General features: G+C 33.4%; 1 protein-coding gene across 4 annotated transcripts in view; it reads right to left on the bottom strand.

Moving 5' to 3' along the window:
- The window catches only part of LOC118189660 (prolyl endopeptidase FAP-like), a 529,287-nt gene that overhangs the window by 188,575 nt on the left and 325,575 nt on the right, over window positions 1-15,137 (bottom strand). Inside the window, exon 1 of one of the 4 annotated variants that reach the window (XM_085819075.1) lies at window positions 4,321-4,451. The exons of the other annotated variants lie outside the window; for them this stretch is intronic. Within the exon in view, the coding sequence (XP_085675201.1) occupies window positions 4,321-4,347 (27 nt within the window). The 5' untranslated portion in view covers window positions 4,348-4,451. Of the gene's footprint in view, window positions 1-4,320; window positions 4,452-15,137 lie in introns of those variants that run through there. 4 annotated transcript variants of the gene reach the window in all.

Genomic DNA, 15,137 nt, shown 5'->3' with positions numbered 1-15,137 from the left:
GTTTATTATGCGCTCGTTATCTATATGCTTTGTGATAAAAGTTTCAATTTCATTTCACCATTTTACTTGTCTGTACACAGAGAGGCAACACTTTCATTTTGCCATGAGAGTTTCTTGTCTACATTTTACTTTACATACACCTAAATTCAGATCTGCGCATGGGTGTGTGTGGAAGGGGTTTGTTTTGGTTTGGTTCTATTAGATTACGGCAAAGTACTCGAGGGCTATCTGCCTTAAGGGAGGGATGCCTTCGTGGAGGACTTTCTAAGGGAAACTGGCTCGTATACATGTTACACATGGGGAAATACAATGTGTGTGGAAGGGGAGTATGGAAACGAATGAAAAATTTAACTCGGATAAAAGAACGAGAAAAGATCAAAATAAATATTTAAATATTAATGAGGAAGTGTGATACAAATACTTAAACTGACTAAATTAATTATTTATGAAGTACGTAATGACATTAAAAATAATTACAAATCAGAAATAATAAAAATAATTAAAAATCATAATTAAGAATTCATCATTTGAAGATTTCAAATGATAAATTCTTATTTAGGATGAAAAATATATTATTACAATGACTAAAATACTAGTAAAGATAAATACTTTCTGTGGTGTTTATGAAACCTATGAAATGTTTGCAGGGAAAAAGTTATAGTTATAGAAAATTCAGTCTCATTATGGCAATTTACATTGTTTTCTATGTGTATCATCGCCCTACGAGACAAAATACAGGTGATCAGAATTTTTGGTGTTTCAAAATAATAACACATTAGTTGCGAATTAAATCTGTTTACTTTGCCTATAAAAAATTCAACAAAAATCGATAAATACATTGATAATGAAAGTGAAAATACGTGAAAGAAATAGAAGACTTGCCTTCAGCTGAGATTTGAACCCAGAACATTCTTGTTCCATGTTACCAGTATCTTCCCTCCCCCCTCACTGGCAGGTACTTTGCCAACTTGGGCCACAAGTGTTAGGCCGTCACTGCTAAGGCCGCAAGTGGTGGCCAAGTTATTGTGGAAACACCTAATAGGTGGGCTACCGTTACCTCCTATGAAGGGATGGACAATTACAGACATGCCTTCTCCGGGATTCGAACACGGGCCCTTCGGCATCACAGTACGCTCACTTAACCATTATACCATCTGGACAGCATGTAATCACTTAAGTTAAATAGAAAATTTAAGTCAACAGGTTCCTGCTGTCAAAGCAGTCTAGTTTCATGTTTAAGTATACCCACCAACGGCCGAGCGGTAAAATACCTGTACACTGGTAGTTCGGTCTGGGGTTCGAATCCCGACGAACGGGCTGGCTGCATGGGCAGTATTGTGGTTTTCCCAGAGTTTAACGTATGTACGAGCCAGTTTCCCTTAGAATGTCCTCCAAGAAGGCATATAACCCTCGAGTGCTTTGCCATAATCAAATACACAAAACTATATTCAAGTGAAAAGTATTAGATTTTAAGAAAAAGCTTCTGTAGATGAATCATTAAGCACGAACTTTTCAGAAAAACAAAACAAAAGTTTCTTATTGATTACGTTAATGTATATTAGAACGCAAACTAAACACAAAGCAAAGGAAAAAAGATACAAAGAAAATCATTGTAGTCCACTTGCAATTGGAGAAGATCTTTCCTATGCGCCTAACACTTAGAAAAGAACTGATGCTGAAAGAAAGGAATTACTAATGTTTTGCATGTAATGAGAGTATTTTTAAACCCATTGTTTTACTTTTACGGACAGAAAAAGGTTTATTTTATTTTATTTCTTTTTTTTTTTAAATTTTCTGTAGATATCTTAAAACAAAAACTAAAAAATAAAGAATTTTTTAAATCGATTTGCGTTTATTTATTTATTTATTTATTTATTTTTTTTCTACAGAATTCTGTTTTTAGGTTTTCCATTTTTAGGATTCTAGTTTACTTTCCGCAGGATTCACTTTTGTTGCACCAAACGTTTTTAAAGTTTTATTTCTCTAAAACTTCTAGTATCATATCGAATATTCGATTATTTCATTTTCTTGGTATTTATACTGTATCTTCATTGCCAAAACATTTAGTAAATGATTTTTAAATAATTATTTTAGCAACTGAAATACAGGATGTCATAAATATCATTAAAACTTTTATTCTTAGAACTGGAATTGCACTTGATTATGAATTTGTATATAATACAAAAGTTTTAAAAGTTTCTAGATGCTTGGGCTAAAGTTAAATTATGAATAAAAATTAGGGCGAAAAATACAATTTCGTAATTTCGGCACGTTGGTTCTTGTGTTCAACTGTATTTAATATATTCTTTGAATGCAACTGTTATCATCCCTAAATTTATCACTCATTATCATCATTAGCCATTTTTTTTGTAAGAACTAACAAATTTATGAGCAAGTTAAATCAAGTGCGCACTTTTTCGAAACACTCTTGTATATACGATGCATATACAGGAAAAACTAGAATTCTGAAAACCGTTTAATAATCGTCAATTTTGTTTAATATGTTTTTAAATTCAATAGTAACACATTTTTCAAGACGTATTATTTATAATCCCACAATCTGCAAAAATTAACTCAGCTCATCTTTGAAACGAATAATTATAGTATAAGCAGCCACCGCATGAGACGGCCTTCCTACAATATGGTTTCCATCCAAAGCAGTTCAGGTGCTGGGTACGATCGAGCTATAAAACGTATTCCTATAATACTGGTTCCACCAGCGGCCAATCGGTTAAGGCGCTGAATACTGGTAGTTCTGTCCGGAGTTCAAATACGAAAAAAGAAATGAAAACAAAAAGGAATTAAAAGAGAAACGGTTATAAAAAGACTATAAAAATTCTGATATGTATTTTTATTTTTAGTCTTAAAAGTATATGTTGCAAATTAAAATGAAAATAAATATAGGTTAATAATTCACAAATTTCGCCAGAAAGAAATGGCATTTGTAAGTTTGAAATTTATAAAAAAAATTCGCATGCCATGAGTAAAATTCTTGAAAAAAAACCACATGGCAAAGATTCCACCAAACGTGAGAATTCTATCATTCAAAAACATTTTCATCAACAATACATAGGCGAAACTGGAGATGCTATGAGGCGGATGGCCACGATCTTAATGGTGGAAGAGAAATGAAGACACTCGCAGGGATTTGCTTCTATCTGAGATAGACTTATGAAAATTCTAAAAATTATAAGTTGGATACGGATATTGAGAAATTTAACTAATGTGTATTAGGTATGAATAAAATTAAAAGTAATACCTTTATAATACGTTGCAAATTAAAATTAGTCAAATTTTAGGTGAAATAAAAAGTATATTTCAAATATATTTTGAAATTTATAAATACCAACTACATCTCATTAATAAAAATTCTCTTCCAGTCACCACATTTATCATCTTACGAATTAGATTCTAAATCTTCTTTGCGAAATCAAAGTCTGGTCAAAAGTATAAGCTACTAATTTTATAAATTTATGAAGGGTGCAGCACACTTCTTATTATTCGTGATATAAAATTGCAGGGGCATTTTGTAAAGAAAATTACTTAACTTCTTATTCCCATTAAACTATACGGTACATTAATTTTCTCCTTAATTTATTTTATGAGTTTTAAATAAAATATTCCTAATCATATTTTATAAACCTTCCTTAACATATTTTATTTTCATTATTCTGATGATTAGGCTGCTGGCACACACTTTAAAATTATTACACTATTATAATTAAAAAAATAAATTATTGATTATTAAAAATAAATAAAACTAACCATTTGTTATAATGCGAGGCACATATATCGAGCCGACGTACCACATATGACTTGGGAGTCCCATTAAAGGGATAAAAGAGCTGCACTATAAACCTATGTTGCTCTCAAATCTAATCTAACCTATTTCATAGTTCATACATGTAAAGTTTCAAGTCGATAGGTCGAGCAGGATTTGCATTAAATCTGCACAAACGAATAGGTAGACACCATTCAAAAATGTTTCGTACAATACAATACTATAACTAGACCATTTTATATTTACCCAAGTCAGTGATAAAATTTAAAAAAAAATATTTAGCACATTAATTGAAAGAGTTGATTTATTAAATCAAACACAGCATTTCTTTACTAATTTCATAACGGAAAAAAGTGCGCTTTTTTCTACAAGTTCTAAATTTTTGTACGTATATAAAAGAAATAATCGCCAATGGAAAAAGTAACATTTGGTGTTTTCATGAAAAACAAATTTCATTTTGTGATGTATTTAGAACAAAATGCTATAAGAATAAGAATTATTTGACGTATGCATGTCAAAAACAAATGTAAATGACTCACCCTTAAAACATAGCTTCTCACACCCATGTTTCAAACTTATCCAAAGGTTTAAAATCGAAGTGTATTCAATGTGAATTTAGAACCACGCATCCAAACTGAACAGAATAACACAAGGCCTACTTCACTGGCCTTACGTACGCGATGAGGTTAAGTTCGAAAGGTCGGCGGAGGGAAAGGGGTAAAATACGCATAATTAAACTGCAACTTTTCCTCAAACTATCAAACGGAGCGTGAATTAAAAAAAAATGTGCAAAGATTTATTCTGGATGAATAATGCGGGATTTTTCCTGCTCAGATATCGTCAATTGCCTGCAGAGGTATATTTTCTTTTTCCTTTTTTGACTATTAAATTTCAGTTTTTACTCTGAATGCTGCTGTTTTAATCGTACGCTTACATGATTTTCAGCAGAAATCTGAAGCAGGACAAGCGTTTTGAAATGAGACCACCTGTTGGAAGAGTAATAAGGGTAATGTTATACGTTGAAATGTCCCCGTTTCGTAACATATCAGATGAACAGAAATAGAGTTAAAAAAAGATTCTCTGCCGAAGCTTGTAATATATAGCGCTATAAAAATATATTAACTACCAAACGCTGTAAATATTCATAACTGTCAATAGGCTCTACATTATAAAATGCAAGCTCCAAGTAAAGGAGATTAACTCCTGCATTTATGCTTTCTTAATTTTTATTTCACGCATTAGGATCGCTTTTTGTTTTAGTATATTTGTTTTTTACCTTGCTGTTATAGTGTATTACAAAAGCTTGGTGGAATTCATGTCTTCTTACTGATTAGTTGGATATTAACCTTGACTTAATTACTTAATTACCAAATATAGGTATATCATTAGAGACAACAAAGATTTTAAATTATTAAAATGAAAGTTTATTGTTTTCAGATGAATGATGCTATAAAGCAGCTCTAATTTGAAAACAAAAATAAAGATTTTACGCTTTGCAAATGACGACATTCTAGAAAGTGATTATTTGCTAGGCTACATCACATGAACTTTGGAAAAATAAAGTATAAGGGTTTTCTAACATCAGAAGCTATTTTATGATAAATTTGTTAAAGATTATGTTAGAAAGGAAATGCTAAATCGAACATTAGTTATTGATGCACAACTAAAAGTACAGCAAAAATATCAGATAAAATGAAAGGTACCCATTTTTACAGAAACACCATCTGCTTTTAATTAAATTCAAAGAACAGGGGCTTTTTTTATAGTTGCAGAAAAATGATCGTAGAAAAGTCTGGTAATATTGCTGGTTTTGATCGTAGAAAAGTCTTTACTTTAGTCTTTCTACGTTTTTCATGACTATGTTACATTATGTTGCCGAAGTATCCTCCAAGCACCCAAAAAATGTTTACATCTACAATGCGGCATATGAGCTTTTATTTGCCTGCTATGTGTCAGTTCACTAGTTTTCGAAATATCATAGTCAGGTCATTAACATTCCAGTTTACCTTTCAAATTTAAATAGTGCATTGCTTAAACCATCGATTGAGTTAAACGCAATGTAACTATTTCTTGACAGTTTGTATCTTGATTTTATTTCTTAATCATCATCAATTGATGCAATTTATAATACGTCGAATTCTTGCAGTTTGTAACATATTAAATTGCTAATTTGACTCTGGAAGCATCCTTAAAGAAATACTTCATAATTTTTCAGCATTGTGTTACGTTACGCTGTAAGGATCTTAAGTTTTACTAACGTTTATTTTATTTTAAATCTTTACTATCACTTCTTATTTTCTACTTCCGGCCAGAATTATAAGCGTGAAGGAGTTTTATGCAAAGTTGTCTGGCGAACGCCAAGTATTTAAGTGTGGCCTTTTTTGCCAAGCAGAGGAGAGGAAGCCGTGAGTTCGAAGCAGGCCGCTTACCTTAGAAGTTACGCAGTCGCTACTTTGCCTTCCAGGCCAGAGGTTTTAATCCTCTTGATAAATTAAACGTATTGTAGTGTTCACAGTCTCTGTGCTACATACGCTTCCTGTTATTATAAGGCCAATCTTATTCTAAAGTTAAATTAGAGTTTAGTTTTATTTTGATATCTTTTAAGTTAGACCCCGAGTGGAGGGTCATTGTATTCCGAAGTACGGAAGTCATTGTATATAAAGAAAAAAATAAAGGGTTTTGTATACCCTTCGTCTGTATCCTGTCTACTTACTACAATTAGTGAACATAGCTTTAGTAAGCTCTCTGTTTTAGTCAGGTCATTGTATGTTTCCGAAGAAGGTTAGAAGAAACATTGAACCTGATAGTGGCGCCCGACGAAGAATAACCATGGCCGAGTTTCAAGAAGAACCTGTGCTGCCTGCAGAAACAGCTCAGAATCCAGAAATGCCAGCTGCCGCCCTGGAAGGATTTGGGTATATTGTCCAGACCATGCGCGCTTCGATGAAACCAGAAGCAACGTTTAATGGAAACTCACAGGTAACCAGTTTTTTGGAAAAATTGGATGACCACTTCATGCTCTACCCCGTGCACGAGTTTCAAAAAGTTACCTTAGCTACCAGCGCTTTGAGGGGCCAAGCGCTTAACTGGTTCAAATGTATCGGCAGAAGTCTCTTGGGTCAAGCAGGAAGTCCCACCTATACCTACGAAAATTTCAAGACTGCCCTACTAAAAGCCTTCCCTGTTGTAAGGGATCGTGCGAAATTAGAAACAGAACTTTTCAGTATATATCAACAAAGAATGGAAAACCTCTCCAGGTTTATTTTAAGAAAAATTCACGTTTTCAAGCTCTTGTATGGAAACCGTCCGGATCCTGAAATAATTCAAGTGATTTTGCCGAGGTTACTACCCCAAGTGCAAGACTTTATTGAATTGAGAAATCCGACTACACTGGAAAAATTATTTGAGCTAGCAATCCAGTTTGAAAGTAGAAGAACGGCGGACGTCGAAAGAAGACGCCAATATCAACAGCGAAACCAATTTGGTACGCCAAGACTACAGCAAACTCAAGCACATGGCTACGGAGAAAAAGCGAATCAGTGGGCAAGGAAACCCGAGCATTCAAAAACAGCCGGCGAACGTCGACAGTTCAATAGCAACCCAGGAAAAAAGTCTCAAGGCCAGTGGAGAAAGAAGGAAAGCACCGAAAGAAAAAATAATTTAAACTAAAACGGATTTCTGCTGACGAGAGGGTGCGGAAATCCGAAGGCCACGAAAACCCCTCTTCCTACAAGTTAAATACAGTAATGGTGAAAAATTTAACTCTTCCGAAGATTGAAGTCTTGGTAAATAATATCCCGGCCACCGCACTCCTGGATACCGGCGCGCAGTGTTCCTGTGTGGCAGAAGTCTTTTTTAGAAAGTATTTTCGCAAATACCGCATATATAATGCGGATAATACAACAGTATTAGCGGCGCAAGGAGAACAATGTAAGTGCGTAGGTAAAGTACCTTTGTACATCCGTATCAAGGACGAACAAGTAAAGGTGATGTTTTTTATAGTAAAGAATTTGCAAGCACACTTAATACTAGGAATAGACTTTCTTTCAGACGCACAAGCTACACTGGATTTTAATGAAGCGTCTCTTAAGCTGACGATGAAACCAGTGCGTGTAGAAAAGGTTGAACCGCCAAGGGTAAATCTCGACCACCTGCCTAATGACGAGCAAGATAGAATCCGACAAGTGATCTTTTGCAGGATCCGGTACGGCAGACACCGCAGGTACAAGTTCCAGAGGTGGGAAAACGACAAGTACAAGGGCAAGCCAATGAGAGACAGAAGCAAGTGAAAAGAAAATTGCCCCGCGGAAAAATTGAAGGTACAAAGAAAAAGAAGCCGTTCCACCGTCCAAAAAACAGAGTTCACGAACACCCCCAGAATGAAGAAGGGAGAAGGACGACGTATGTGGAAAAGACCGGGAGAAAGGACGGCAACTATAACCCGGCTGTGAAACGGAAGATTGACTCATCCGACAGAACTCTCCGCAGCAAAAGTCGCCGAACTGCGGAAGGGCCATCAGCGGCGGAGGAAAAAGTACAAGAAAAATTGGAACGGCCAACAACGAGGTCCAAGCAGGATCACGACAGAAGTTTCCCGGTTCCACCAAGACCAGCTGCCTTCAAACGGCCAAGACCACAAGCAGAGGACAGAAGGAAGATGTTCAAGGGTGGCCGTAGTGGTGAAAAACGGAAGCTTCCAGAGGAAAGCACTGAAGGGCGAGCCCGTACAAGAAGGAGGATCAACCAAGCTACGGTCTGCAGCACCTTTAAAGACTGGGCCCAGAAAAGGATGTCTGAATATTACAAAGATAAGTAAAATTTTATGTTACTTTACAAACTTAAGTTAATCTTTCATTCTTACTGCAAGTGGCAGATATCAAGAAGTTTTACCTCATGCGAGGTCTACCTTTATCGCCAAAAGGGCGAGAAATGAGTTGTGACCGATTTTCTTATTATGTTTTTCAATTACTCGCGCGTAAAACTAAAGTTGATGTATAATAGCGTTGTATAAAGACTTAAATATTGTAAAAAGTTATTGTATAAATTTTATTTAAAACATTCTAACAAGAAAGAAGTTTTAGTTTGAAAGACTTTTTGAAATGTAGTATTATTTCAATGTAGAAAGAATTGGCACTTGCTTTGAAAAGAATAGAAGTTAACAATGTACTACTAATGTATGTTTTCAAATGTGTAAAATTAACGGCATCTTGATATGTTCTTGTATACATGTGAACTGTTATTTTGAATGTTTAGAAATACCGTGATATGGTAAAAGTGAAAGTAATGTTAAAAAATTTGTTATTCGTGTGACTGTAAAGATTAAATCATGGTGAATATGTGTTAAAGGTTGAATGATGTAGTTAGGCTCTCTGACGCTACACTTTAGAGTTAGCCACTTTCAGAATAGTACCTCAGGGTCTAGAGTTGAAATTAGGGTGTGTTAAGAGGTCTCGTATGTTGAATTTTAACACATTAGTGTTTTGATTGTAGGAGGAAGTGTTGAACACATAGACAGAAACACATTCGTGTTTGGTGTTTTTACAACACATGTCAGAGAGCACGGGGAGAGATAATTAAAATAGTCATGAATGAAATAAGAATGTTAAGAAAAGTATATTCTATATGTTATTTTCAATGTCATTCTGTAACATTTCATTAAACTAGTTTTCCTTCCAGATCTCTGGAAGGAACCAGAATTGAATAAAGCTCCTGTTTTGATGCAGTACAGATGAAAAAGAAAAAAAGATTGTTGTATATTCCGGGAGCTGCTATTGTAACAAATTTCTTCCTTTTAAAATTTTCTAGTTTCTAGCTAAGTTATGTTTGTAAAAGTTTGGCCTCGCGTTAGTTTCTAGAGCTAAAAGTTTTCAACAAGGTCGTTTTAGACCTCAGTTTCAAACTAATTAACTCTGGCGGGAAGTATGTAAGGATCTTAAGTTTTACTAACGTTTATTTTATTTTAAATCTTTACTATCACTTCTTATTTTCTACTTCCGGCCAGAATTATAAGCGTGAAGGAGTTTTATGCAAAGTTGTCTGGCGAACGCCAAGTATTTAAGTGTGGCCTTTTTGCCAAGCAGAGGAGAGGAAGCCGTGAGTTCGAAGCAGGCCGCTTACCTTAGAAGTTACGCAGTCGCTACTTTGCCTTCCAGGCCAGAGGTTTTAATCCTCTTGATAAATTAAACGTATTGTAGTGTTCACAGTCTCTGTGCTACATACGCTTCCTGTTATTATAAGGCCAATCTTATTCTAAAGTTAAATTAGAGTTTAGTTTTATTTTGATATCTTTTAAGTTAGACCCCGAGTGGAGGGTCATTGTATTCCGAAGTACGGAAGTCATTGTATATAAAGAAAAAAATAAAGGGTTTTGTATACCCTTCGTCTGTATCCTGTCTACTTACTACAATTAGTGAACATAGCTTTAGTAAGCTCTCTGTTCTAGTCAGGTCATTGTATGTTTCCGAAGAAGGTTAGAAGAAACATTGAACCTGATAACGCTACCATGCATTTATCATCCGTACGTCTCGAGGGTACCTTTATAATGAAGCAAGGACACAGTGATACAATTCAACCTTTGTAAAGGTAGGAACCATCACAACGATGCCCTGACATAATGGTGACCGAACGCTCATGCAGAGCAATTTCTAACTTAAGAAAAGGCAAATTTCACAAACGTGCGGCCCCTTTAGGGCAAAGTACTGCAACCTAAATGAGATTTCCCTTACCTTTACTGATTAATCAATTGTGCAAAGGATGAGTTGAGTCCGTAGCAACGTTACGTAAAATTACTTAATGTGTATTTTATGTTTGTGCGATCCCCTTGATGAAATACACGGAACTGATATAAATGAGATCGTACTTTTACGAAGAAACAGTGGATCGACATAAAAACCCTGGCACATTTATGTAAAATCCCAGATATCCTTAATCGTATAGAAGTTTCGTGTTATTTTCCGTGAATTAAAATAATATTGCTGGTTGTGAGTTTCGAAAAGGATCTCACATGTTGTAATAATTACATTATGTCAATATCTTAACCTTTCATAATGATGTTCGCATCCGTACGTATTAAGTTTTCGTAGTTTAGAACTGTTTTATGTAGAAAAAAAAGTTTTGCCGAGATTAAAAATAAAATTTTTTAAAAACTCTTTTATAAAAATGCTAAGTGACTCTATTTTAAACTATTTAATGATCCATCACTTCTCACTACTTTTAATTTTTTCCCCTTTCTAAGCATTTTGATCGATAAGATTTTTAACGATTTATTTTGTAGCTGTTTAAGTATTTTATGAAATAATTTCGAATTTACAGATAATGGTTTCCTACAGTACATGTTTTCTATAAAATAAGTCAAAAATAAGAATACTGCAAAATATTCTTAAAAGTATTGTGGGACAGTTTGAACGAAACAGATATTTTAATAATATATTAGATAAAAATCGCAGTTTTTGAATTTCGGACTATCGATGTACTTTTGCATTTTATTTATATTATGTTTAACATGATATAAGGGGCAGAAATCTGCAGACTTTAATTTTAAAATTAGGCAAAATTAATCTTTAAATTCGGGCTAAATTTTCATAAGCCTTTATACCCTTATTGCAATTAATGAAAAATATTTACAACACCGTTTCATGCAGTGGTAAACATCTTTTCATTGTAATGACTTAATGAATGAAGAAGTTGTTGCTGTTAATCATGACACTGTTTTATTAACTATGTTAACAGAAGCGAACAAAAACTAAAAATATTGCCGAATTTAAACTTTTTAAAATTTACACTAATAAAGATAGCCAAATAAAAAGCAATTACATCAAATCACTGCACAATATGTGTTCCTTTAAACACGCAATTTGCTTTAGGCTAAATCTGAGCAATGGCTGTTGTGCATAATGGTAAAATAAGCTGCGTTTTATTCATAGCCGTAGCTGAGATTTTCAGTGCCCTGGGACAGCTGAAGATTTCGCTCATAGTTTTGCAATATTGCAGTAAATGACTTAATTTATGAAAACATTTTAGGTATTGGAATAAAAAATAAAAAAATTAAAACATTGTTCAGCCTACCTTTGTCAAAATATACTTCTGGAAAATGAGACTATATTTTTGAAGAAATGAAAATTTTTTACTTCACTGTTTTCCGCAAGAGTAATATGTAACGTGAATACAAATCACTTATCTTCAGAAAGTCCTCTATAAAGGTATCTCTACCCCTAGGTAAATAATCCTCGTGTGGTTTAACCGTATTTGATTAAATAAAATATCAAGCAACATCTTAATATATAACGCTATTACAGGCTAGATTGTCTTGGAAAGGTCCTGCACTAAAGCATTTTTCCTTTAAAGGCTAAGGGTCTTTACATGGTTTGCCGTACATCAACCAGCATTTTGTTACATCTGTTACAACAATCATTATTTTGTTTCTGTTGTTAACACCATCTGCTCTTCCATGATTCTTGATTGCAAATATTTAAATTTAGTTAGATTAGAAAGGTATATTACGTTTATGACTAACACTGTTACATTGCATTACACTGAATTTCGAAAAACAGGTTTTGAAATATCAGTTTCATTAATTCGAGATACTACTCTTTAAAGTTTTAGCATCGTTTGAGAGAGCGAACATTTTACAGCCCGCGATAGTAAAAGAAAGAACGTTTGACAAATATCTGCGCAAATTCGAGTCACTTCATTTAAAAATTAATTAACCATTTACTCTACCTTATTTCCAGACGATTGTTAAAAAAAGACTATCTCATTAAAAAAAATAAAAAAAAAAAAGAAAGAAAGCGAACGAAGTTTATTTGTATAAGGAAATTTTGAGGCACTACCTCTTTCTACGAGCAACAGCTCACCGTGATCGATTGATCAATGATATTATGCTTTTCTTTTATATCATATATGCATACATATTTTACGTAAAATTAATACATTGTATTCACACGTGTCTTCAGCGTGTTCTGTTATTAGTCGATTGATTAATTGTAAATTGATCACTCGATTGATCAATTGACATTATCCTCTTCTTTTGTACCGTATTTGCTTTTTTAAAAATAAGACATGTAATTAATTCACTGTGATTATACGCCGTGTTCAGTTTGTTTTATTGTTAATCGATTGATCAAATGACCTTATGGTTTTTTTTATACCATATACGTTTTTTTTAAATAAGACCTCGGGTTGGGCTAATTTGCCACTTGTTACAATTTTTTGTACATATTTTCTGTGTATTTGAAATGTATTTAATTTTTTGAAAGCATCCTTTTAAAATATTTTTCGTGTTAAAATTTATTAATTTTTTCTCACCTTTTATGATTTTGAAGTTATCTCGTTTTATAATTTTCACATTTAGTTTTTACGCGATAGCTTTTACTTCTTTAGTATTCTTTGTTGTTGTTACATGATGTTACATTTTTGTTCAGGAACTACAGTGTTAAATGTATTTTTTAGCATTAGCTTTTAAACATTCCTCATCTTTAAAATTTTTAAAAAAATTCTGCAGGTCAATGCGCAAAATTCTTGACCACTAAGGTCTCTCTAGCTCATGTTATCTTTCTACTTTCGTATTTCTTTTTTTAAATAAGACATATAATTAATTCCTTGGGTTCACATGCCTTATGTTCTGTGTTTATTCTATTATTAATCGGTTGATCAAGTAATATCAGGCTTCTCTTTTATACCATATTTTTAAAAAAATAAGACTATAATTAATTCATTGTATTCACACGCCTTGTGTTCAGTGTGTTCTCTTATTAATCGATTGATCAATTGAAAATTCATCACTCGACTGATAAATTGACATTATGCTTTTTATTTTATACCATATTTGCTTTCTTGAAATAAGGCATATATTTAATTCACTGTGATTACACGCCGTAATCAGTTTGTTTTATTATTAATCTATTGATCAATGGACATTATGTTTTTCTTTATATCATATATGTTTTTTTTTTAAATAAGACATATAATTAATTTCTTGTGTTCACACGTCCTATGTTCTGTGTATTCTATTATTAATCGACTGATCAACTGATATTACGCTTCTCTTTTATACCATTTTTTTAAAAATAAGACAGATAATTAATTCATTGCATTCACAAGCCTTGCGTTAAGTGTGTTCTATTATTAACAGTATTGACTGCACTCATATATATTGAAACAAAAGGTACTACTGCATTAGAAAACACTAAAAAGTCTGACACCTAGATAAAAAATTTTTAATCATCCTCTTTCTAGTGAAAAGCAAAATCATGGCACTGAGACGGTGTGCTAATTTTAGAACTTTCCCCGTGTTTTAAGTTTCTTCCCCAATTATAAAGATTCGGGTGATTTCTTGTACTAAATCTCAAAAACAAGGCATTAAAATAGTATTAAAAGTAACTAAATAATTTCCAACAAGTGTGCTGTTTTTATGTAGCTACATTCATTACGTCGGTAAAAATGTATTGGATAAAGATATTATCATTTTGGTAAGCAATGTATTATAGCAATGTGTAAACAACCTTAAAATACCAAACTATTAAAACCGAAAAGATAGACAGATGACTTGCCCTTTCATCTTACCTTCTAAATACAAGAAGCACAGATACAAAACGAATGTTTACAATGAAACCTATTTATTATTAAGTCAAACTGACAATTATACAGAACCCAAAAATGTAACAGAATAATATCCGCAGGTATAGTAAGTAATGGCAGAACAAATGTTCAATTCAAATCAAAATGTAAAATACAAATTGATACCCGCCTAAGTAAGCCGTAGCTCGGACCTATAAGTATTCACGAAGCAAACGCAGTCTGCAAAAGCTAAAGACGATAAATCAACTCAAGCAGTAAGGAGATATAATAGGGTAAGGGTTTGCCACACAGGTTGTCTTTCGAACTGATACTGATACTGATTATGAAGTTGCTTATGTTGCCCCAGAAGGGGGCTCACAAAGATCGATAAGCAAATTAAGCCACTGAAGGCACATGACTTTGATGAGCTAGTAGGCGGAACCCCAGGAATGGTCCAGAAAGTGAGGTAAAAGTGGGGAGACCGTTGTCCTCCTTTAATGCATGTGTGTCCATAAGACGTTGAAAGACTAAAATCACGTCGGCAAGAAAACGAGTAAAGGTTGGCAGTAAAAGCTATGTTACGAAGTTGCTATCTCTAAGCATATGAGTAGCAAATGGTCTGATCAAATGATCTTCTGGAATGATTTGATTACTATGAATACTAATATTAAATAAATAAATTTGAAATTTCCTTTAGAGAAATCATACTGGATGAAATAATGTGATGTACTGGTTAATATTAAATGTTTAAAATTGAATATCATTCTGCGATTCAATTTTTGTCTAAAATATCTAAATCCCA

This window comes from Stegodyphus dumicola, chromosome 6, assembly GCF_044657685.1.
Source record: "Stegodyphus dumicola isolate Sdum_Otavi_A_Nest chromosome 6, ASM4465768v1".
In the NCBI taxonomy this organism is placed as follows: Eukaryota; Metazoa; Arthropoda; class Arachnida; order Araneae; family Eresidae; genus Stegodyphus; species Stegodyphus dumicola.
This window is presented reverse-complemented; position numbering and strand designations above follow the sequence as displayed.